Source organism: Monodon monoceros, unplaced genomic scaffold (assembly GCF_005190385.1).
Source record: "Monodon monoceros isolate NGI ecotype Baffin Bay Population unplaced genomic scaffold, NGI_Narwhal_1 Super_Scaffold_11, whole genome shotgun sequence".
Taxonomy (NCBI): domain Eukaryota; kingdom Metazoa; phylum Chordata; class Mammalia; order Artiodactyla; family Monodontidae; genus Monodon; species Monodon monoceros.
Genome location: NW_021703767.1, coordinates 67,788,470 through 67,812,129, shown reverse-complemented (window position 1 = coordinate 67,812,129; position 23,660 = coordinate 67,788,470). Strand labels below are relative to the sequence as shown.

General features: G+C 37.1%; 1 protein-coding gene across 3 annotated transcripts; it reads left to right on the top strand.

Moving 5' to 3' along the window:
* The first annotated feature begins 323 nt into the window (after positions 1–323).
* On the top strand, positions 324–22,159 carry CCDC58 (coiled-coil domain containing 58). 3 transcript variants are annotated; one of them, XM_029213768.1, is made up of 6 exons: positions 355–374; positions 1,170–1,385; positions 10,017–10,142; positions 14,820–14,966; positions 19,639–19,698; positions 21,838–22,159. In XM_029213768.1, exons 3-6 carry the CDS (start codon positions 10,032–10,034, stop codon positions 21,886–21,888), a joined length of 369 nt encoding a protein of 122 aa, XP_029069601.1. In that variant the 5' UTR covers positions 355–374; positions 1,170–1,385; positions 10,017–10,031; the 3' UTR covers positions 21,889–22,159. The 3 variants fall into 3 exon arrangements, with proteins under 3 accessions (XP_029069600.1, XP_029069601.1, XP_029069602.1); XM_029213767.1 differs by lacking the exon at positions 1,170–1,385 and having other exon boundaries at positions 324–374; XM_029213769.1 differs by lacking the exons at positions 355–374; positions 1,170–1,385 and adding an exon at positions 541–645.
* Positions 22,160–23,660: the final 1,501 nt, after the last annotated feature.

Below are 23,660 nucleotides of genomic sequence, written 5' to 3'. Positions count from 1 at the left end.
TCTCAAACCACCTTGTTGGTGCGACCAGGAAACTGTTTCCCTTTTTGTTAAGTAAATGGGATTGGAGGAAAACGATCCCTTCAAGTTCTGACATTCTTCGATCTATGCACCTGGGCCAGTTCCAGGAGGACATGTTAAAAGCACAGGAGTGAAAAGAAGGATAGCAGCGTTACGGGTTTTCATGTGGGCGAGGCTAAGGGGAAAAGACAAACCTCGAGCTCAGCTTTCTTGCTGAGATTCCTCTCAATATTTTTTGTTAGGCGGTGCCGCGGACACCTTTGCTTCGCGATGATTGGCTCGCGGCGGGGGCCTCGTGTGTGTCCAATATGGCGGCGCCCAGTGGCGGTGTGAGCTGTGAGTTCGCCGAGTTCCAGGTGACGGGGTTTTCCTCACGCGGCAGGCGTGACCTTCCTTTTGTCCCCGGACCCTGTTCCCTATTCTGGCCTGGGAGGGAGTGCGGACCAGTTGTGGCAAAAGCGGAGATTTCAAAACTCCTTTTTCGAGACATTGGAGGTCATGGGGGCGCGGGCTTGGCCTTAGGGAGCGAGGCTGCTGCCTTGGGCTCTTGGCTCTCCCAGGCCTTGAGTAACTGCACCCAGAAACTCCAGTGGTTCCTCGGTGGCAAAGCCGAGTCCGGCCGGGTGGGTAAGGATTGCAACAACCATTTAGCCATTGTCTGAACTCAGTTCTTAGTCTCTGTCATTCCCCTCCTGTTTAAAGCTGAGTATTTATAGGAGAGAAGAAAGTGAAGGAAAGCTTATTTACTTGATAGAACAAAACAAAAAAATTGTACGAGTTTCACTATTTTGATGGGTCAGAACGTTTGGAGGTTTGAAGGGTCGATTAATCTTAGTACCTGCGCTGGTTCTCTGCCTTCCCAACCATTAGAGAAAATGTAAGATTTAAGAAAAAGGTTATGTCTTTTATATATTCAAACACCAGAGGTCTGGGGCTGATTATTAACCCACGAATTAAAGAACAGGGGGTCTGGATTTTGACGAAGTTGCAATGAAAGTTATCTGTTCCAATGTAAGCATAAGTGCTGCTGTCTTGATAAGAGTGTGGAATTTAAAAATAATGAAAAATGTATTTTTAACTAAAGATAATGAAAAATCATTTCACGTATCACTGACCTCTGTAGTAAGCTGTGTGCTTGCATCCGTTTTTAGGGAGTGATATTCTTGAAGATAATCTCAACAGATTGAATTATTTGACAAACGTCATTTGGTCAAAGAAGTTTCTGTGGAGTCTTTCCAGCATTATATACACCCTTTTCACCACTTCAGCTGCGCAGATTAGATCAGCACACCAGCAGCAGACTTCAAATGTGATCATGTGATCAAAGTGCCTAACAAATACAAATATTTGTAAAAATCTTAAATAAGGTAGAAAAAAGACTGTTGGATTCTAAGGTTAACCAGCCCATTTGTGGCCTTGGTCTTGTCACGTTAGTCCTGTGATTTAACTTGGGTTAATGAGCTCAGATAATTGAGCTATGATAGCCTTAAAGTTTATCTGAAAGAACCCTGGTTAGGGAGTTGGATGTTCTGGGTTCTAGTACTACTTCTGCCATTAACAGCTTTGGGACCTTGAGCTAATCACCTGACCCCTTCCATAATTAACTTCTGAATCTGTAAAATAAGATTATGTTAAATAACATTTAAAATGGCTTCCATCTCTATAATTATTTAAATCTCTAAAACCAAATTTCAAAGGATCTCTTTGAGCTGTTGAAACATTCAACAGTGCTTAAAGAACACTTTCATTTTCTTTTGGAAGTTCAGATGAGATGTTGTAAGTGGGCAAAAGCTAAACTGTCTTGCAGAACCATTTTATTCACAGAGATAATGTAAATTAAAAAGTCATAAAATGAATCTCATTAGTGAAACCTGGAGAAGTTTTTAGATTGTTTCTCTAGGACTTTTCCAAATGTGTGGTTTATAATGGAGAATACCCTGGGTTAAAAGTCAGAAGATCAGGTTTTCCAGAGCTGGCCTTGGCATATCATTTAACCTCATTGTGAATGAGTATAAGAACATTTGCCCCTACTGCTTCAGAGGCATACAAATGTAAAAAAATGTATCTGAAAATAAAATTTTAGTATAACATTTACATTTAAATGAATTTTGTAAAATTATAAACTGTAGTTAACTGGCACACTCACAAATTATTAATCAAAGTTTATGTTTTTTAGAGCTGTGAAACCATTACATTTTGTATGTAGGTACCTTATATGTGAAAAGCACTGCACTGAATACTGTGGAAGAGAAACAGAAAATTGTGTACTTTTTATTATAAAGATTTAGTTACTTTTTCCCCAGAATTTTATTATGAAGATGTTGAAACACTGTAGAAAGTTCAAAGAATTTTACAATGAATACTCATGTACCCACTGTGTAGGTTCTACAGTGATTCACTATATTTACTAGATCACATACCATCCCTCAATCAGTCCATCAATCCACCTTTTTTATTTTTAATTTTTGATGCATTTCAAAGTAAGTTGCTACCTCATCACTGTATCCTCGTATGACCTCTGTGTGCACACAGAGGAAGAGAGATCTCTGGTGTCTCTTCCTCTTACAATGACACCAGTTCTATGGGATTAGTGTCCCACCCTTATGACCTCATTTAACCTTAATTACCTCCCTAAAGGCCCTGTCTCCAAAAACAGTCACACTGGGTGTTAGGGCTTCAACATACGAAATTGGGGGCAGGAGGGGGGCCGAGGGGGGACACTGTTCAGTCCATAACAGAACCTGCTAGGTATCAGGCACTTGGAGAGACTGAGTGGGCAGGATATAAAACAAGGAACTCAAGCAGAGATATAAAACGTGTAGAGGATATTTAGAATATGAACACAATGCTGTAACAGTTCAGAGAGAATTAAGTCAATAGATGGTAATTGAGTTGTACCAGAGGTGGACAGAACCAGGAGAATTCTAGGTAGAAGGAATAGTATATAGGCAGAAAGTTTTATATATTGGGGGGGAAATAGCAAATTGCTGGAATTCAGAATTTGCACAGGAGCACATTGGGATTACACAAAAGATTGGAACCAGGTTATGAAAGGCCTTGAATGCCAAGTGTGAGGTTAGGGAGTCAGTGAGCAGAGGGGGTGAATTGATCAAAAATGTTTTAGGAAGATTTATTACCACGCCCACAGTCTTTGTTAGCGCCCTATCATTTTTGCGATTAGCTTTGCTGTAGCTCTTCTTATCTCCAGTCATTCCTTTCTCTAATATATCTCCCCTTCAAAATGCTATGGCTTCATACTGTTATCTTTTAAATTTTAGGATCTGAACCATACATCTAATTTCAGGATTATACGACTAAGTCTAAACTACTTAACATGACATACAAGTCCTTTTAAAATCCAATCCCAAAGTGCCTCTGCTTAGTTAACTCTCACCACTGCCCGTATTCATACATACTTCTCTCTCCCCAACCCCTGCCACTTCCAATGTACATTTGAACCCTGCTGTCCAGCCACATAGGCCTACTTTTCCCTGAACACGTGATGTTTTGTCATTTCTGTGTGCTTTTTTCCACTTAACACTCTGAAATCCCTTCTTCCTGACTCTATCTGAGACCCAGTTCATATATCACCTGAGCAAAATCAACTAAGTATTCCTAGAATGTTTAAGTCTTGGTATTTCTGGTAAGAATATTTATTTATTTACACACAATTGATTCTGAGTTGTTTGGTAATTAGGTACAGACTAAATAGACTATTTTCTAGCATCAGTGATGGTATCTTTTGCAGCATACCTAGCTGCTCCCTGTTCCCTTGCCTGGGAGCGCAGAGGACTGCACAGGACTCTGGCAGTTGTAGGCAAGTCTGTATTTCTGGCTTGGGGGAAGCACAGTGTGAGCATTGTTATGAAAATGGAGTTTGAGGAGCCAGAAAGAGCACCATGTGAATGGGATCTACTTCTGGGTACCTTCAGGCAGAGAGTGAGGAGAAGAAAGGTTTAGAAATTTCAAATCATTCTGTGGAGTACATTTTAATTTTACTGTTAAGTAGTAGATCTTTTACCACCCCCCGTGTACTCTAAAAGCGTCCCAAAATAATAAAAAGAATTTATCTAAGGAGTAACCTTAGGAATAGAGTACAGTATAATTGTAGGGGCAGTAGAACATTTTCTCCACCCCTCCCTGCTGCTAGATATGGTCAGTCCTTCAGTACTGAAATTGCCTTCCAAGAGGGTGAGATTTTCACCCCACAGTTAAAGGTAATACATAAAATGCAATTCCAAGGTAAGTGCCTGAATAACTTTAAAGGGTTAGCCTAAAGTTAGAGATTCATGATATATCAGAATTTCTTGTTGTTTTGAGGAGAAAGAAAGGAGAAGCTGGAGGCACTACAAAGTTTGGAGAGTTACCTTCTGCTGTTCTTTGACACTTAGAAGCTGATTAGGGTTCCAGCTCCTATACAAAGATGTAGTCTTCAGAGAGCCACTGAACTGTGTATATTTCTGTATTATCTCTGTGGACTTGTGTTGCAGTTTGTTGTATGCTATCTGCTCAGGGGTGTCTTCTTTATATTTTCTTGGTGAATTTGTGAGAGAGAGGGTATGCCATTGGAACTAAGTATCAGGTAGGTAGGTAGTAATTCCTTATGAATGATACATATAGTTTAATGGCAGCACTTATGTGCCTGTATTAACCTTCATCTGCTCTCAGTCTGTGAGGGTACCCAAGCTTTTCTCTAGACCCCCTTGGAGTCGCCTTAAGAGCTCTGGCACCTTTTGTACTGTAAAGAAATTTGTGCCTAGTGAGGTAGTTTATAGTTCTTTTCCTTCTCCTTTTGCAATTTTGAAAGAAATTCCTTCCTGAGCCTTACCCCTTTTCCCCCCTTATCTTTAGCTTTCCTAGTATCTTTTCTGTGATAGTTAAAAGTAGCTTACAGTTCTCAGCAATTCCTGAACAAGTGCACTATCAGTTTGTCATATTATCTCGAATTCAACACTGTCCAGTAGAGCTTTCTGTGATGGGGGAAACTTGTGCTGTCCAATATGGTAGCCACTAGCAGTATGTGGCTCTTGAGCACTTGAAATGTAGCTCGTGCAATTGAACAATTTTGATTAAAATAACCTCATTTTATTTAGAGGTTAGATTAGATAGAGGTTATTTAGATAGCTGATGTCTTTCATATTAAAAGCCAAGCTCTAGATCATATATTGATGATTCTTTAGCACACAGAGAACACATATATTTGAAAATTCACATTTGTAAGACTGAAATTGTTTGATTTATTACCTAGTTAATGCCAATAAATTCCCGTTGCTGTAAGGAACTTAACGGTATGTCCAAATTGTTTTATTGGAGGGAAAATTGGCTGTATTGCTAATGATCAGACTCAAAACTAGTTAAAGTTCAAAGTAAATCAAAACTCTAGGAAATGATAAAATCTTTCACCTGCATCAGTCTTCTAACTAACCTCTTTCTCTCTAATCCATTTTCCACACTTTAATTCTTTAACTTTAACTTAGGCAATCATTTCAGAATACAAATCAGATCATGTAACTCCACTGTATTTAAACACTTCATTGGTTCCCTATTGCTTTCAGGAAAAAGACTAAAATCCTATAACATGGTCTGTAATGGTGGACCTCATTTTACACCATGCTTTCTCTTATTCTCTGTACTTAAGCCACATTAACTTTTCAGTCCATTAAACACTCTATTTAAATGACTCTCGTGAAATCACTCATAGTTTCCATCCTGCTAAATCTAAAAAGTTAATTTCTGTCCACATCTTTATTGACTTCCTAGTAACATTCAACACAGTTGACCATTTCCTTCTTGAAACCTTTCTTCTTCTGACTTCTGTGACATCTCAGTCTTTCTCCGGTAGTTTTAGATGCTAGAGTTCCTTCTTGATCGTTAACCCCCTTTATTCCCTACAGTCCCCCTCAGTGATCTCTTCTTGTTTCATGGCTTTAAAAACATTAATTTGGGGAATTCCCTGGCAGTCCAGTTGTTAGGACTCCAAGCTATCACTGCTGAGGGTCCAGGTTCAATCCCTGGTCAGGGAACTAAGATCCCGCGAGCCGTGCAGCATGCATGCATGCATAAATAAATAAATAAAATTTGTTAATATAAGTTCAGCCCAGTTCAGTGTCAGACTGGTATATTCAACTTTCTGCTTAACTTTTTTACTCATATCTAACAGGCATCTCAAACTTCACATGTCCAAAACAGAATTTTTTTAAAAAACTTTTTATTATGCAAAATTTCAAATTTCACAAAAGGAGAGAGAGTACCATGAATCCCTGTGTACTCATCTTTCAGTTCCAACAATCAGTTCATGGCCACTCTTGTTTCATTTATATACTACCATTTTCCCCATCCTAACCAGATTATTTTGAAGCACATCCCAGGTAGATCTTTTGTTCTGTAAATATTTCAGTCTTTATTTCTAAAAGATTACAATTTTAAACAATACCAGTGTCGCAAACAATTAACAATAATCCTAAATGTAAAATATCCTCTGAGTCAGAATAGGATCTTGATCTTCCCACTCCTTCCAAATCTTTTCCTCTCCCAGACTCTACCATCCATTCGGTTGCTCAGGTCTCAATCCTAAGCATCATTCTGTTTTCTTTTCTTATCCCCCAACACCAATTCATCAGCAAGTCCTATCAGCTCTCTCTTCAAAATATATCCTGAATCCAACTTCTTCTCCCTGATTCCACTGCTACCTCTTTGTCTCTTGCCTAGACCACCAGAGTAGTCTGCTGAATGATCACCCTGTTTCCATTCTCCACATAGCAGTCGAAGTTATCTTTTAAAAAATTAATCGTTATATCATTCCCTTGCCTAAAACCCTGTTTCCTTTAGGAAAAAACCCTTAATTGTTTCTGTTGTCTCTACTGTCCTTTATTTTCTCCTCAACTCTGATCTCACCTAATACCACTCTTTCCCTTATTCACTTCCAGCCCACTTGCCGCCTTTTAGTTCTTCAAACATCCCCAAGTTTGTTCTTGCCTCTTAATTTTTGACTTGTTCCCCCAGGTGTCCTTTTAGTTGGCTTATTTATATCACTCAGATCTCAGCTCAAATGTTATGTCCTGGAGAGGCCTTCCTTGATCTCCCTATCTAAAGTATTAGCCCCTCAGCCCCACCTAGTCATTCTTCATCCCATTACCAGTTTTCTTTTTTGTAGTACTTTTCAGTACTAAAATTATCTCATTTATTGGGGTACTTGTTTATTGTCTCTCTCCCCCTCTGAGAATTTTGCTCCATAAGCGCAAGGGCTTTTTCTATTTTATTCACCATTATAGCCCTGGTGTTTAGAATGGTGCCTAACCATTAGACATTAGTAAGTATTTTTTGAATGAAGAGTGAGTTAATGAATCAACTCTGTGGTCTCTCTAATTGCTGCATATGTTTAAAGAAGAAAGATTGCTGAGGACTCTCAGTCAAGGAAAGCTTTGTCTAAAAGGTATAATGTAAACCTTGGCCTCAGGATCAGTTCGATTTAGAGAGAGGGAAAGACGAGAGGGATTTTAAAGGTTTTTTTTTGGGTTTGTTTTAATAGGCAAGTTGTAGGAGGTAAAGTTGGCAAGGAAGGTCCCTGTTTGCTACTTAGCTATTTTTTGACTCTAAATAGTACTGCCGCTGTTTGTTTGAAATTTGCCACTTACTGACATTATATATCCTCTACTGTACATAAAACATTATTTAAAATTGTGGTTGCTTAGTGAATATGTTAAGATTATCCCCTAAGAATTCCAGTTTACAGAGAATCTTGATACTATTGACAAAAATAGAAAGATACGAGAAGAGGGGATAAGATAGTGAAGTTGGTTTTAGATCTGATGTTTGCCTGTTTTTATTGGTCTAAATTATGAGCCTTCTACAAGCTGTTTTGCTTCTAGATTGGGTTCTAGAAAAGGGCATTAAATTACTAATTAAAGATTAATAGCCTGGTAGGAATAGAATCTAGGCTGCAGACAGACTGAATGGCCTAAATGGTTATTATAATTGGAAACGCCTAGCTGTTAATTATGAGGGAAATGGTCAAATAAGTTGTGATACCTCTACAGAACAGAATATTTATGCACCTATTAAAAATGTCTTCAAGGTAACAAGGGCAGAATGCTCATAATTCCATAAAGTAAAACTTTTAAATGTTATACAGTACCTCAATTTGATAAAAATATTTGCAGATATGTATAGAAAAAACTGAACACAACATTGTAAAGCAACCATACTCCAATAAAAATTAATTTAAAAATATGGATGATTCTATTTTCTTTAAATTTTTTCCTAATTTTTCCAAAATGATTGTGTAATACTTTAATCATAATAAAAGTTTATTTTAACAAATGGATGATACAGCATAGGGAATATAGCCAATATTTTTTAATAACTTTAAATTTAGTATAATCTATAAAAATACTGAATCATTACATTGTATGTTTGAAATTAATATAATATTGTAAATCAACTATAATTCAATAAAAAAGAACGGTAACTATAATTCACAATCATATGATTAAATAATGTATGCAAATCACACTCCTGCCAATTTTCAGATTAAAATCTGTCTTTTTTTTTTTTTTTTTTTTTTTTTTCTTTTTGTGGTACGCGGGCCTCTCACTGCTGTGGCCTCTCCCGTTGCGGAGCACAGGCTCCGGATGCACAGTCCCAGCGGCCATGGCTCACGGGCCCAGCTGCTCCGTGGCATGTGGGATCTTCCCGGACCGGGGCACGAACCCGTGTCCCCTGCATCGGCAGGTGGACTCTCAACCACTGCACCACCAGGGAAGCCCAAAATCTGTCATTTTTAATATGACCAAAAAAAAATGGATGAAAGGAATGAAGAAGCTGATCTCAGTGATGGATTTAAGTTTGGCAAAGAAATAGGTTCATATGTTGAATGAAGTAGAGGATCAAGCAAAGATGCTTTTAATACACATTAATATTAAATGTAAACTTCCTGGATGTTTTCATTAAGTATAGTCCTAGTATTATACACTTCTGTTTTCTTAATGATTTTTCTGTGATTGCGTTTCGTTTTGTTTTGTGGGGCCAGGGTGAAGTAAGGGTGGATTAAAAGAGAAAGAAAGGGGTATACTACTAGAAACCTTTTCTAGAGTTTATATCATCTGCAGACAGAAGGTAGCTGATGCCCAGCCTTTGTCTAGTGACAAGTGAAAAGAAGTACCCTAATCAGAATGTGCGGAGAAGGGACTATGCTGTGTTGGTATACTCATCAGGGTCTTTCTAAGTTCCCTGCCCTTTTGGTATTATTTTTATTTTGATTGGGTTTTGAGAGTTGGAGCCTCTTTTAGAGGAGAGAGATCCTTGGGAAATGTGAACTTGGGTAACTGAGAAAAGGTAAAACTACTTGTTCTATGAACAAGAAAGCCACAAAGAGATTTGATTTCTTTTCTAGCAGTATACTTTATTTTTGTTACAAAAATAATACACAATTGTAGTAAAAAACTAAGAAAGCCTGAAAGGAAAAAAAGCTTGAAAGGATATAGATTAACGTCTGCACGTTAATCACTGCTGATAGTTTCTTGTGTATCTTTCTAGAAAATTTCTGTCTAGCACCACATTTTAGAATGATAGACAAAGAGGGAACAGAGCAAGCAATGATGCTGGGTTGTTTTGGACAAGTTGAGGTAATCAAATTCAGTAGAATCCTTTATTGGCTGTATGCTGGAGATGGAAAGAACACAGTGTTTGCTAAGCACCGTGCCGGAACATGGGGTTTACAAATGAATGAAACCATCTTTACACTTAAGATGATCACAGTGGGACCAAGGAAAGAGTTGTGCCAATTGTTAGAATTACTGTCACATAACCTACCTCTCATTCTTGTAAAAAAGATTTTTCTGTGGTTGCACTATATATAGTGTGGTTTCCCCACTCCTAATTCACAGGGTTGTAACATATCCAAGAGCTTTATTTATTTAGTTAGTTTTGCTTAAATGGTCTTTTTTTAACCACTTAACATTCCATTCAAGTTACTATTCTTTTATTTTAAATATATATAGGAATTACTCAAGGTGATGAGGACGATTGATGACAGAATAGTACATGAATTAAACACTACGGTTCCAACAGCTTCCTTTGCAGGGAAAATTGATGCCAGCCAAACCTGTAAACAACTTTATGAGTCTGTAAGTGTATCTTTTGAGTCTTTTCTTTTGTGCTTCCTTTATGCCTTTCTCTGTAGGCAAAATAAGAAAACAATTGACATAATTAAACTGTGGATACAAGAATGGAATCTTCATGTTTTCTTGCCTACACCTGAGGGTATATATAAGTTTTGATCTGGTTTCTACAAACTAAAGAAAATGTGTGATCTTAAGTACAAGTCTGGGAAGAGACAGTTCTAAGGAATGAAAGCAGCCTTTTTTTGACCCCCTCCTGAGCAGCCTTTAACTTAAGGAAAGCTTATGCTTCAAGGAATGAAGGAGAAAGTGAAACAGTCAAGTACAATAAAACAGTGAAACAAGAGCAGGGTCTTTGAATGAATCAATCTTAAGAAGCTAGACACCTGATTTAAGGAAGAATTAAAACCCTTCACACTTTTTATCAATATATCTTCTATCTTCCCTGACTCATCAGGAAAGGGAAAAGAAGCATTTGGCAGGAGAGAAGGAAAAGCCACAGATAAATTGTCCTTTTCTGAGGCTTTGGTTTCTCAAGTATATATTTTTTCATTGCCTCTTAAAGATCCCCTTTATTTCTCTTTTTTAATTTCTAAAAGTGAAAGGAAATAACGATGTAGCTAAGTATTTTTTATAGCTTACTTATATTTTTTTCATTAATTTGGAAGCTGATATATGGCATTTGCTTTTTTAGGCTCTACCAGAAGATTACTGTATTACTTAAAATCTAAAGTCAATTTCTCAATTATGGAAAAAAAATCAGTTTTGGATAAACTTATTCATATCACTTAAATTCAAAGCATTAACTGCTGATTTTTTTTCTGCTTTTATGTGAAAGTATGTTACTTTGTTGAGTGGTCAGGTAATTCTTGTGGCTTCATAAAATTGTAGGGACGGGGGCTTTAAGGAGTAGACTCCAGTATTGGGAGTAGAGAGCATGGGTCCAAGGCCTAATTTATTATGAGGTTATTCGACAGTTCACTTAGTTTCTTTGGGTAGCTCTGTCTAAAGAACTATTGGTAGAAGTTTGTAATGGCTTTAGTGATCCACCTCACTACCCATATATATCTAATCGCTATAATCTATTCAATTGTTTCCATTTAGAATCTTTTTATTAACCTAGAGGTTTATAGTATAGCGATTAACAACATGGATTCCAGATCTAGATTAAATCTCACCTCTGCTACTTCCTAGCTGGGTGACCTTGAAATAACCTCTGAGTCAGTTTCCTTATTTGTAAAATAGTATCAGAAAAGTATCCGGTCAATTGTTAGAGGATTAAATGAGTTAATATAAAGTGCTTACTGTACTAAATGTTTTACATATAAATGCTTGCTGCTTTTCTTATTGTTGTTATTATTTCTTATTCCTTTGTTGAACCAGGATAAACTGGCATGCTAAATTTGGAACCTTTCTGTTTTAGATATTCTTGTGTATGTGTTTGGGTTTTTCTCCATCTGTATTCTAGAGGGATCCAGCAACATGAATGTATGTAAAGGATTATTTATCAAGCAGCTCTGTTCCAGGGGTCAAGCCTGCAATAGAGTACCCATGCTAACAAGTACCACTGAGTTCCCTTAGATATTGTCTCAGTTAAGAAGTGGAACTCTGTGACATGTCCAAGTTGTTTACGGTCACCCTGACTGTCTTTAGTCCCTGACCCTTCCTTTTATAGTCGATGAAGGAATATTTGCGCACTCTAATGATAATACTTCTTCATAGGAGAAGATAAGCAAAGTTATTATAAAGCACTGATTTTAGAGATTCCAAATTTTAAAAGTATAATCTTAGTAAAAATGAAATAATTTCAGTAAGATTCCCTTATTAGAGCATATTCCCTCAATATATGAAGTTTTCCTTTATTGTTTAGTTTCAAGGTAAACATAAAAATCAATACTGAACAGTTAAAGAATCTATGAACTTGGAACAGTGCTTTACAAATGCAAAACTGTTACCAGTGTCATAATGATTGATTTAGAGTAATTCTTAAAGCTATCTCTTTAATATAATGAACTTTTGGACTATGTTTAAAAAGTATGCTTCTTACATCCTTTTGTCAGAAGTTCTGGAGGAAGATTTAAAACACACAAAAAATGCCGTGACAAGAACTTATTAACTTTTTTTGCAATTGAGGTATAGTTGATGCACAATATTATGTAAGTTTCAGGTGTACAACATACTGGTTCACAATATTTAAGTGTTTTGCTTTTAATGATAGTTAAACTAAGGGTCGTTGTTAGGATTCTAAAATGATGTTTGGGAAATTTAGAATCAACCTTTGTTCTAGAAAGAAAAACACCAAAAAACTATAATCAGGAAAATGACATTGTTTCCCTTAAAGGCAAAAAGCATTATTTTAAAATAATGATTAAAAGGTAGTAGGTGAAAATTTCAGACTAAAAGAAGTTCTCAAAGTTGTGGTAAAATAAAACTGGGAAGTCCTAGGTATACCCCCTTTAGACTAGTTTTGAATCATTCTCCTGCCCCACCCCAAGTGTCTTCATTTCAGAATTGCTTACCCCAAATCAAAGGAAGTATGGTTATGATATGGTTATATTTCTCCTCTAACCAAAGTTTTACTTTACTGAGTTTCTTAATTTTATCTCAGTTCATTTATAAGCACTTTAGGTATCAGAAATAATTCTCTTATGACCAAATCCTCAAGCATCTGATACTAATGAGCTAATAAGCCTGGATTCATGTTATTTTTTCTCTAGTAGGCTTATGTCACCCCATCTGTTACTAGTTATCAAGCGTCCTCATTTCTTTGACATATATGTACAGAAAGAAGTCCATGCATATTCCTCTTGCATATGCTCTTAGTTTTGAATTTTATTGAAGGATGGTCATGAAAACAGACCACAATAATTGATAATACTGAGTAAAAGGTGATTTGCCCAGTAATTCCTGTTCACATAGGAGTGGGTTCACAGTGGGGCTAATCTGAAGGAAATGTAAGCAGGTGAGGGTAGGAGGGTAGTCTGCATCTAGAAGTGTATCCACAGGTAAGGGGCCAAGCTAACGAGGGGAATAATGGAGGAAAGCCCAGCCAAGGAAGGAAACTGTGTGGAGAGAGACCAAAAGAAAGATACTGAACATTTAAATAAAATGTACAAAATTTGAAATTGATTTTAAAATGCAGACAGAAAAATGAGAATATTGTGATAGACTTCTAGTTGGTACTAATGCTGTTTCACTAATTGCTGGGGGGTTAGACAAAATATCAAAGTAATTAAATAGCATCTGGTATCTGAGCAATGTACTGAGTCATGTTGCCTCTAAATTTTAGAGGTGGAAAGGATATTAGTGATTATTTACTCATAATCCATAATTTTCCAAAAGAAGAAACTGAAGCCTGTAACAGAAGCAGCATATTAGCTAATAAATATGGGCCTTGAGGCTGTCCTTGTGAACCCTAAATGTTACACTGAAAAAAATTAGCTTATTAGAGAAATATACTATAGGTGGGATTAACGTCTGTTATGAAATTCCCTCCCTTCATGTGGGTACAACTTTTAACTAATGCACTTTTAGTATTCCCCTCTAGAAATATAAAGGTTTATTCTTTCCTGGTGTGTATTAGACCAGTAGTTCTCAACCACGGGGTCCCAATATGACCATTTAAGAGCTGTATTTCAAATAACTTATGAGGAATGCTTATAGAATGGTTGTTAGTCCCATATTTTATATAAAATATATATAATGGATTATTTCTATACAGCCATCACTAGCATAGCATTGGGATATTCCCCCTTCAGAGGGGAGAAGGAATGATATAACGTGATTAAATGGAGCAAGCCAACACTTAAATTTTAGTTGGAGGTGAACCACTGTTATTATGCACCATTAATTATAATGACGATTGCATATTATTTTAGTATTTTGCTCTGCCTCCACCCCAAGTTTTTGGGGTATCTTCAGAATTTGGCTATGATCATGGGAGTATGTTTGAATTGAAACATGACTATCATAATTAATGAAACAAGGCAGAAAATAGATGCAAATTATTGTATTGGATTTGTTACATTAAGATGAAGGCTAATAATTGCTCTGTTGGTCATCCTTTACTCTCCATCAGCACACACAATTGATGGAATCAGTGCCCTCCACTTCATGTACAATTTTTCCTTGTTAGTACTTAAAGTTTAAAATCTTGAAAAGGGTTCTGTCTGACATAGGTAAATGTAGCATTCTTTGTTTTTCTTTATTGTAACTAAGAGCTTCTCTATATCACTTACTTTATAATTTTTTGCACTGTTGACAACATGAGTCTGAAAAAAACAATGAAAGAACAAAAAGAGAACAGCAATAGGAAGTGGCCCAGAAGGTGTGTGAGGGTGGGTGTAGGGTAGAGGAACACACAGGTGCAAGAATGGGAGAGAAAGGAGTGTAGGAAGGAGACTGAGATGAATCAAAGCGCAGCGCAAGGAGTGCAGGAAGAGGAGCAGGAAGGCCTGGGAGCTTAGTGAGGAAGAGGACGGCCCAACCTCTTCACTTTCACCCTCACAGCTGCTGCCTTTGAGCTGGCTCATTCAGCACAATCTTCTCTTCCACAGATTCAGTTTTTAAAAACTGTTTTAGAAAGTATTACATTTCTGTAGCCTAAAAACGTTTTTTTAAAACACTGAAATGTGACAAACTGGTGTGATTTTTTTTTCTCATTTCCTTCTTTTGTTCTTTTAGTTGATGGCGGCTCATGCCAGTAGGGACCGAGTCATAAAAAACTGTATAGCTCAGACCTCATCAGTAGTAAAACAGCTCCGAGAAGAGAGAGAAAAGAATTTGGACAATTTAACATTATTAAAGCAACTTAGAAAAGAACAGACAAAGGTAAGTTGAACAGGGTTTACATTTTCTGAGGCAAGGTTTCCAAACTTAGCCTTCAAAATAAAGCCAGTTTTTAATATGAAAAACTCAGAGTAAGAGATGGTTATTACTTAAAACAAAATGATTAGGAGATTAGTACTTCATTTTTAATGGGCTTTATTTTATTACATTTCAATACTAATTGGTAAATTAATGTGCATTTCATGAACGTATGGAGTGTAGCAAGTTTTAGCTAAAAGAAGCATGTAATCATGTTATTTCCATTCCTTTATATATTCCACAAAGATACAAGGATTAATATAGACCAACACCACATCAAAAAGTCTAGGGAAATCACATCTGTATCTATGTTTTGAAGCTTGACTTGAGAAGAAACGTTTTTTAAATATATTTACATTTTGAAAATATTTACCTCTGGTTTCAGCTGTAGTAATCTGCTGAAATGTAATATAGATATTTAACTTCAGGATATTACCCCCTTCCGCCATAAAAGTATAGTACTATTTAAATATAACCAGGGCCACCAGAGCCTCATTATGTTTATTTCTTTGCTGTGGAGAGGGTGGTATGGGTCTTTGACTCTTTATAGACTCTCCTTTGTTTCCACTTCATCTCCCATGCCTGCCATTTTCCCTTTTAGGAGAACACCAAGTGTCCACTGAGTTCTATGTCAGAGCAAGCTTTATTTTCCCAAAGTCAGCCGTCATGTAGATGGGGTGTGGACCTCAGAGTAGAGTTAATGAAGCAGAGCTATTTCTTTATAGCCCTTAAACGTGACACGTCAAGAAAACAGTTGAAATGTATGCCATCTTTTATTTTGTGGACTGCATTGCTGTCTTTTGAGGAGGGTGGGGGTGGGAGGGGGCCTTCAGGGGTAACTTTCTATTCTGATACAATTTCAAACTTACAGAAAAGTTGCATGAACAGTACAAGGAAGTCCCATATACCCTTTACCTATATTCACCTATTTACATTTTGCTCCACCTGCTTTACAGTTCATTCTCTCTACTCTTCTTTCCCCCTCCATCCTTCCCTCCCTCTTTCCCTGTCTTCCTCCCCCTCCCCCATATACATTTTTTTTCCTTTACCATTTTGAGAATATGCTGGGCACATTATACTCCTTTACCCCTACATATGTTGGTTATTTCCTAAGAACAAGGGCTTTTTCTTACATGACCACTGTATAATTATCAAAATCATGTCTGTATTTTAAGATGGTGTAACAGGTGACTTACTGATTCTTACATGTCAGGTGACTGAAAATGCAGTGTGAGATGGAATCATGTTTTCATACTGAACAATTTGTGAAGTTTGCTCTTTGTTTAGTAGATGTAGCCAAACTTTGAAAAAGGGATCTTGCTGTCTCTCTCAAGCTTTTGTTCTTTTGCTGCACACAGGTGTGCACTTTCTTAGTCATCCCATTGATGCAGTGTGTTTCACTGGATACAGGATTCATCCACTGTCTTTGCTGTTCTCTTTGTTCATGACAACTGCTTCAGCCCTGTGTTCCACACCTGCTCATTCATCAGCCAGTGGTGGGTTCTTCAGACAGTGAACTTAGGCTATAATGGTCATCTTAGCCTACCCTCCATGTTGATGAAGGCTTATAGATAAATTATAGAAAGCTGGTTAAGATCTAGTATTTTTGGATTTTGTATTTTAACAGGCTCTTGAAGTATTGACAAAGGAAAGTGGCTGTTAAATTAGAAACTGAAAAATGATTATTTGCAAATTAAGTCAGACAAAGAATAGAGTGACTCTTGTCAGCAGAGTGCAAAGTTCACAAACCAGTGTGAGTGTTTGTGAGTGATATGTCACACAATTTTGTCTGCCCTGTGTTCTGCCCATATGCCTTTAGAGCCCAGCACAATCACTGCAAGGAGGAGTTTTAGAAACCAGCCAGTGAGTTATGAAAGGTAGTTTTCTGGCCTGTGATATTGCATAGGACTAGAGTAGAAGTTAACCATGAGTAGTAGTATTTAAGCAAATAAGGAAACTTGACTTTCTTTTTCAAGTTTGCTATGGAGATTATAGAATCAGAAAGAGTCAGCTCTTGGAGATGTTCCAGCTCTACCTCTTCATTTTCTATATATGGAAACAGACTTAGAGATACTGACATCCCCAGAGTCACAAGCTAGTACGTGGTAGAACTGGGACCTTATAACCCATCTCATCTTACTCTAAATTCAGTCAGTGTTTTTACCTTAAGTTGTGACTAAGAGTCAAATTCTGATTACTTTAGTGAACAATTTATTTACATACAGTGATGCCCGTCTGAAAGTTCCCAGTTCTTTACCTGAATCCTTACCTCAGAAAAAGCACATTCCTTGCTGGAACTATATACCTGCTGTCACCTCTTAGTAGCCTTTGAGATGAAGTTTACCTGTTTAAGACCCAGAGCCTCAAAAACAACCATCTCGGGACTTCCCTGGTGGTGCAGGGGTTAAGAATCCGCCTGCCAATGCAGGGAACTCGGGTTTGAGCCCTGGTCCGGGAAGATCCCACATGCCGCGGAGCAGCTAAGCCCGTGTCAATGAAGACCCAACACAGCCAAAAATAAATAAATAAAATAAATACATTTATTAAAAAAAAACAAACAACCATCTCAAAGGTAGCATTTTGTTGTTGGCACTGAAATTGCATTAGAAGCTGGCTGTAATATCTGCGGTGTTCAAGAATAGAAAAAACATGGATTGTAAAGGCAGACAGCTCTAAAGAAATAATCCCATCTACCATTTGGAGGTTTTGTAACCTTGTAAATTAATTGTTCTGAAACTTCTGATTTTCAGTTTGTAAAATGGAATTGATACATAGTAACTTCTTATATTTTCTTTTTTTGGTGAGGATTAAATTGTATAATATATGTAAGAGCTTGCATATTGACTGATAATGAAGTAGCGGTTTCTTTCCTTTTTGAGTCGCTGGGACTCCATATTTGTTATATTAATCCTCTTTACAATATCCCCCCCAACCAGTGGTTTCCACCTTTTGTTTAACCAGTATTAAGGGGGTTGAGGGGATACACAGTCTTATGTGGCAGTGCATTCTCTTTTTGGACAGTTGTAATTGTTCAGAGATTTTCTTACTTAGTGTGAAAATCTGTCTCCTTGTAGCATGTAATTACTGTTCCTTAATCTTCCCTCTGGATAAATCTAAACCCATTTCTACACAACATCCCTTTAAATATTTGAGAGCAATTATGAATACTGTCTTAGTGGCCTGTTGTAACACTGTTCTTTAAAGTTGTTACTTCTTTGGCAGAAAGTCCAGGCTCTGACAGAGCAGTGAAGCTTTAATGATTTCTGGGTCGATATAACTGATTAAAATCTGAAACCAAGGTTGCTGTGATGTAAGCAGGCGGGCTTCCTCAGGCTTGTTACTACTCCACAGCACATTAGAAATGCAGTCCTTCCCCTTGTTCATGGTTTCAATCCTATATACTGGCCCATACTCTGACAGCAGTTTTGAGTCTACGAAGGGAGTTTACAAGGAGCGTTGGATCAGTACCACATCCAGTCTTATTAGTGTTATATGCATATTTCTCAAACCTCCTGCCTGAGTTGTACTCCTAATTTATGGTTAGGTTCTTTGGTCTGGGTGCCTAACTCATGGTTGCCCAGAATCCCTCTGGCATTTTGTTCCCAAATCTCCTGGCCTGGGTCTTGACTTTGGCCTGAAGAAATCATCCTCCTTTTAACCTCTTGGCTGCCTCAACCTGTACTGCTTTTTTTCTCCTAATTTTCCTGAATATTTTCAGGTTCTCCTCCTGGAATTGGTTAGCTTCTTTCCTTTCAGGTCTCTCTGACCAGAGGCGACTAGGAGATGATGGACCTGCCATCTGGACCTGGCAATAGAATTGGCTACGTTTTTGATGGAGTGATTAGGTTGGCAGTTAAAAAGAAAGTTAGAAAGACTAGCATTTTTAGCCTCACACCTCTGGCTGTACGGTTAAGGTATGGAAAACTCATCCCTTTCTCAATTACTTGAGCTTTATATATTATTCTTCTCTGTTTTTCTTCCTGTTTCTTTTTTCTTTTATTCAAATCAGGTTGCCACTTCCTTGTCCCTTTTTTTGTTCGTCTGTGCTATCTTTGCAAATCTATGTGGTAGGATCAATAACTAGAACTGGAGTTATTGAGTTAAAGGACATGTGAATTTACATTTTTGGTAAGTCTTACCAAATTGCTCTCCATAGAAGTTGAAACAATTTGTACTCCTACTAAAAATATATGTGAGTGTATCTTTCCCCATACCGTCACTAATACTAGGTTTTATCAGACATCAGATTTCTTGTATTAAAAATTTTTTTGTCATATTATGGCTTAATTTACATTTCTTCATACATGAATAAAATTGTACATTTTAAAAATAGGTTTATTGGCCATTTGTTTTCTTTCTGTGAACTACCTGGACATTTGAGATTTTTTTTTTTAAAAGCTCTCAAGGTGATTATAACATGCAGCAAAGCTTGAGAACTACGGCTTTATACGATTTAGCAACTGATTAAATATGAGGAGAACAGCTATGTCAAAGAAGGTTTTGAAATCTGGCCTAAGTATTACCATTAATAAGGAATGCAGGAGCAGCAGCTGGTTTTGTTAGGAAAACATAGAGTTTGGTTTTAGTTCTTTAATTAAAATTTTTGTAACTTCATTTTTGTTTTCCTTTCTTGCAGTTGAAATGGATGCAGTCAGAACTGAATGTTGAAGAAGTGGTAAATGACAGGAGCTGGAAGGTATAAAATAATTTTGGTTCTTGGAGAGAACTAGGAGGGGAAGCAGAACTAGCAAAGGGAAACCAAGGGAGGGGGGAGGCAAAGAGTGCCTTGGGCAGTTAAGAATAATAAAGATCCTTCATTTACAAGCAATTGAAGGCTTTAACTTTTTTGGGGGGGGGGCGGTGCAGGTTGTGTTTAGAATCCAAGTTAGAGCCATCTTACAAAAAGTAGCTTTACAGTCATATGGTAGAGTTGCATAATCGTCATGGGAACAGAATTGGAGACATTCGGTATGCTTCCTAATACTAATTATGGGCTATTTGATATTTAGAGTTATTAGTTGTTAACTTAGAACCTTCAACCAGGTTATTTGTTCAAGTTAGCTTTTCTGAGCTCAGTTACTTTCCATAAATTTTCATATCATTATCCTTCACAGTTGTTTGTTTTCTAACATATCTGATCGTGAAACTTTGTTTGTATGTAGTTTTACTGGTATTTGATAATAGGGCTTTTTATGGCTTCTAGATTCACATGCTCCTTATTACCACCTACGTGGTTCTAATTAGGAATTAGATTGGGGGACCAGGATCCCAGGACTTTACATGTAGTTAAAAATCACAAAATTCTACACTATTGATACTATGTATAAAATAGATAACTAATGAGAACATACTGTATAGCACAGGGAACTCTATTCAGTGCTCTGTGGTGACCTAAATAGGAAGGAAATCCAAAAAAGTGGGGATGTATGTATGTATATGTATAGCTGATTCACTTTGCTGTACAGTAGAAATTAACACAACTTTGTAAAGCAACTATAGTCCAATAAAACTTTAAAAAAATTACAAAATTCCTACTTTAGTTTTCTGAAAACGTATGTCTGCACGTCCTCTCTAAAACTTCAAAGATTTCCAAAGGGCAAAATCTATTAAATCTGAAAGAATGAACTGAAAATTGTTTTACCCTTTGAAATTAACCAGTGGAATGGGGCTGGATCCAGAGAGAGGTTAACTGAACCAAAAACTGGAGTGTACTGGACTTCCCTGGTGGCGCAGTGGTTGAGAGTCCGCCTGCCGATGCAGGGGATGCAGGTTCGTGCCCCGGTCCGGGAAGATCCCACATGCCGCGGAGCGGCTGGGCCCGTGAGCCATGGCCTCTGAGCCTGCGCGTCCGGAGCCTGTGCTCCACAACGGGAGAGGCCACAACAGTGAGAGGCCCGCGTACCACAAAAAAAACAAAACAAAACTGGAGTGTACCAACTTGCAGAGCCATGAATAAACTGTGAAATACAAATCGATTTCCTTTGCTTTATCACATTTCTTTATCCTATCCTCTTTGCCAAGATTTCTTATTTCTGCCCTTTCCACCTACGTGATAAGGTGTTTGCTCCTGGAAAGCACACACATTTCCCCCTTTATCAGACAAATGGAAGTATGTTGTCTACACTTTTTTTTTTTCCCTTAATATATCTTGGAGATCTTTTCAAATCATAACATAAAGAACTTCCTTATTTTTTATGCTTGCTTATATCCCATTGAATGGATGTACCAAAATTGTTATTTGACATAGTCCCACATGACACGTAATAATAGAATGTTCTTTTAACATTATGATACATTATTTGTTTAGTTTTTAGGAAGCAAGATAAATAGAATAAAACATTATATAAATTTATACAGTTTAGCAAAAGACTGGACTCCCTTCAAGTATATCTCCATGTGAGAAGGATCTGGCCCTCATTTAGAAAAGCATGACAGATATCTAAATAAAATCTACATTATAAAAGGATTTTTAAAAAGCTTTATCTTAAAGTTAATTTAGATATTTTTGTCTAACTGTCCAAAATATGTCCAGAATATGGAACTAGCATATTTGTTAGTTTACCAAATAAGCTAGCTTGTGATGATTTTTTCCTTGAATAATTTAAATTTTATTAAAATATTAAAATTATCATATAAATGAATATCAAGGCCTTCTTAGCTCTTAGCACCTAGTAAGTCAGTTTGAACCAGTGAGGAAACACCTCTGTTTCCTAAACCTGTTGACCTGGGACAAGAAAAGGTTATATCCACCTGACCCATGCCAAATTTAATTGAATTCCAGGCCTGATTTATACAGGATGACTCAGTGACCTTTGTTTCTGTTCACATATCTTAGGTGTTTAATGAACGCTGCCGAATTCACTTCAAGCCTCCAAAGAATGAATAAAAAGATACTTTTTTTAAAAAAGGACCGGGTCATCTCATAAGAGTTAAGCATGACAGACATCAACATGGTGGGCTTCCCAGGAAGATTTCTGAGCCAACAGTCCAAGACCTTTTGTTGATTTCAGCCCCACTTACCCAAGACCTCAAGTATAAATAATTCTGATAATTATGGAGAAATCAACTGCTATTTTATACTGATTCTGTAAAAAAAAAACAAAAAAACAAAAAAAAGATATTTTGTAACTATTAAAATAATTTTCTGACTCAGTGTACATAATTATTTGATTGTTTTCCAAGTTGAGGCAGTAAGTTCTTGTAAGAGAATTTAAATACAATTTCAATATCTGATTTGATTTATATTGTACCTTTTTGAATTTTACAAATTTATTGGCATGAGCATAGACCTTTTTGGTCATTGATAGTTTTATCTCTTTAGGTTTATTGCTCTTAAGTTAAAGGGCAGTAATATAGGCTGGATACTGTCCAAAGAAATTCTCTTAGTACCTTAACTTATCTCGTTTTCATATGCAAAAACTAATATTGGGTGGAAATATTTTCCTGGATAATGTTTCCGTGGACCATGAAAAGGAAAGCAAAGTAAAACAAATTCAGAAAATGGAAAAGTAGAGGAGGGCTTGCATAATGGTATTCTAGTACAGGATGATTGTATTCGTTTTCTGTTGCTGCTTAACAAGTTTAGCAGCTTAAAATCACCCCTGTTTATTATTTTAGAGTTCTGTAGGTCAGAAGGCTAGGAAGCCTTGACTGAGTTCTCTGCCTGGGGTCTCACAGGCTGAAATCAAGTTGTGGCCCAGACTGGGCTCTTGTCTGGAGTCTCCAGGGGAAGAATCTGCTTCCAGGCTCATTCAGATCCTTTCGGTTGTAAGAAGAGAAGTCCCTGTTTCCTTGCTGCCTGTCATGGGCCACTCTAAGCTCCTGAAAGCCACCCATATTTCTTGACACCATAGTCCTCTCCCTTTTCAAGCTAGCAACAGTGCATTGAATCCTCATTCTTGGAATCTGACTTCCTTTTCTGCTGTAGACAGACTGCTTTTAAAGGGTTTGTGTGTTTATATTAGTTTTACCATAATAATCTTCCTTTTTATTACCTAAGAGTCAACTGATTACAACTTTAATCATACCTGCAAATCCCTTTTGCTGGGAAATGTGACATCACAGATGTAATGTCTCGTAGTCACAGTCTGAGGGATTAGAGTGGGACATTTTGGAGAGTCATTCTAGGACTCTGCTTACCACGATTTAAACAGAAGCTTCCTGGCTCTGGCACAGTTGGATTGAGCCAGCGGGGTTGTGGATAGTCTTGTGTGTTCAGTATGTTGACTCTCATCAGATTCTGCACTTGGAAGTGAGCAATAAATGTATAAAGTGCTCACCATTCTTTCAAAAACAGCTTTTGAGCATCTCCTGTGGCTCAGATACTGTTGTAGTTGTTGCGGATATTGATAAACAAGACCTACTTTTGTTAAGATTATAATGTAGTCTTTTCAACAGAAAAATTTCCTGGTGCCAGCAGTGAAAAAGATTTTCTGTAGGACTTACCTATTAATGAATGGTACATGACAGAAAGTTGATGTTTAATAATTTTTGGATGGATGAGTGAATTGAAAGGATACATGTGAGGATAAAAATAAAACTCAACAAAGATGCTCAACAGGGAATTCAGAAACAGAATCCTTGGAAAGGATTCATAAGAGCCTTTCCAGAATTTCACGTCTGCTAAAGTATTATCTAGGCAATCCAATTTTAGCAGGA

Coding starts and splice junctions, on each gene's coding strand:
- CCDC58 (XM_029213767.1), top strand. CDS start 327: ATGGCGGCGCCCAGTGGCGGTGTGAGCTGTGAGTTCGCCGAGTTCCAG. Junction 14,967..19,638: donor TTAGAAAAGAACAGACAAAG/GTAAGTTGAACA, acceptor CCTTTCTTGCAG/TTGAAATGGATGCAGTCAGA. Junction 19,699..21,837: donor TAAATGACAGGAGCTGGAAG/GTATAAAATAAT, acceptor CACATATCTTAG/GTGTTTAATGAACGCTGCCG.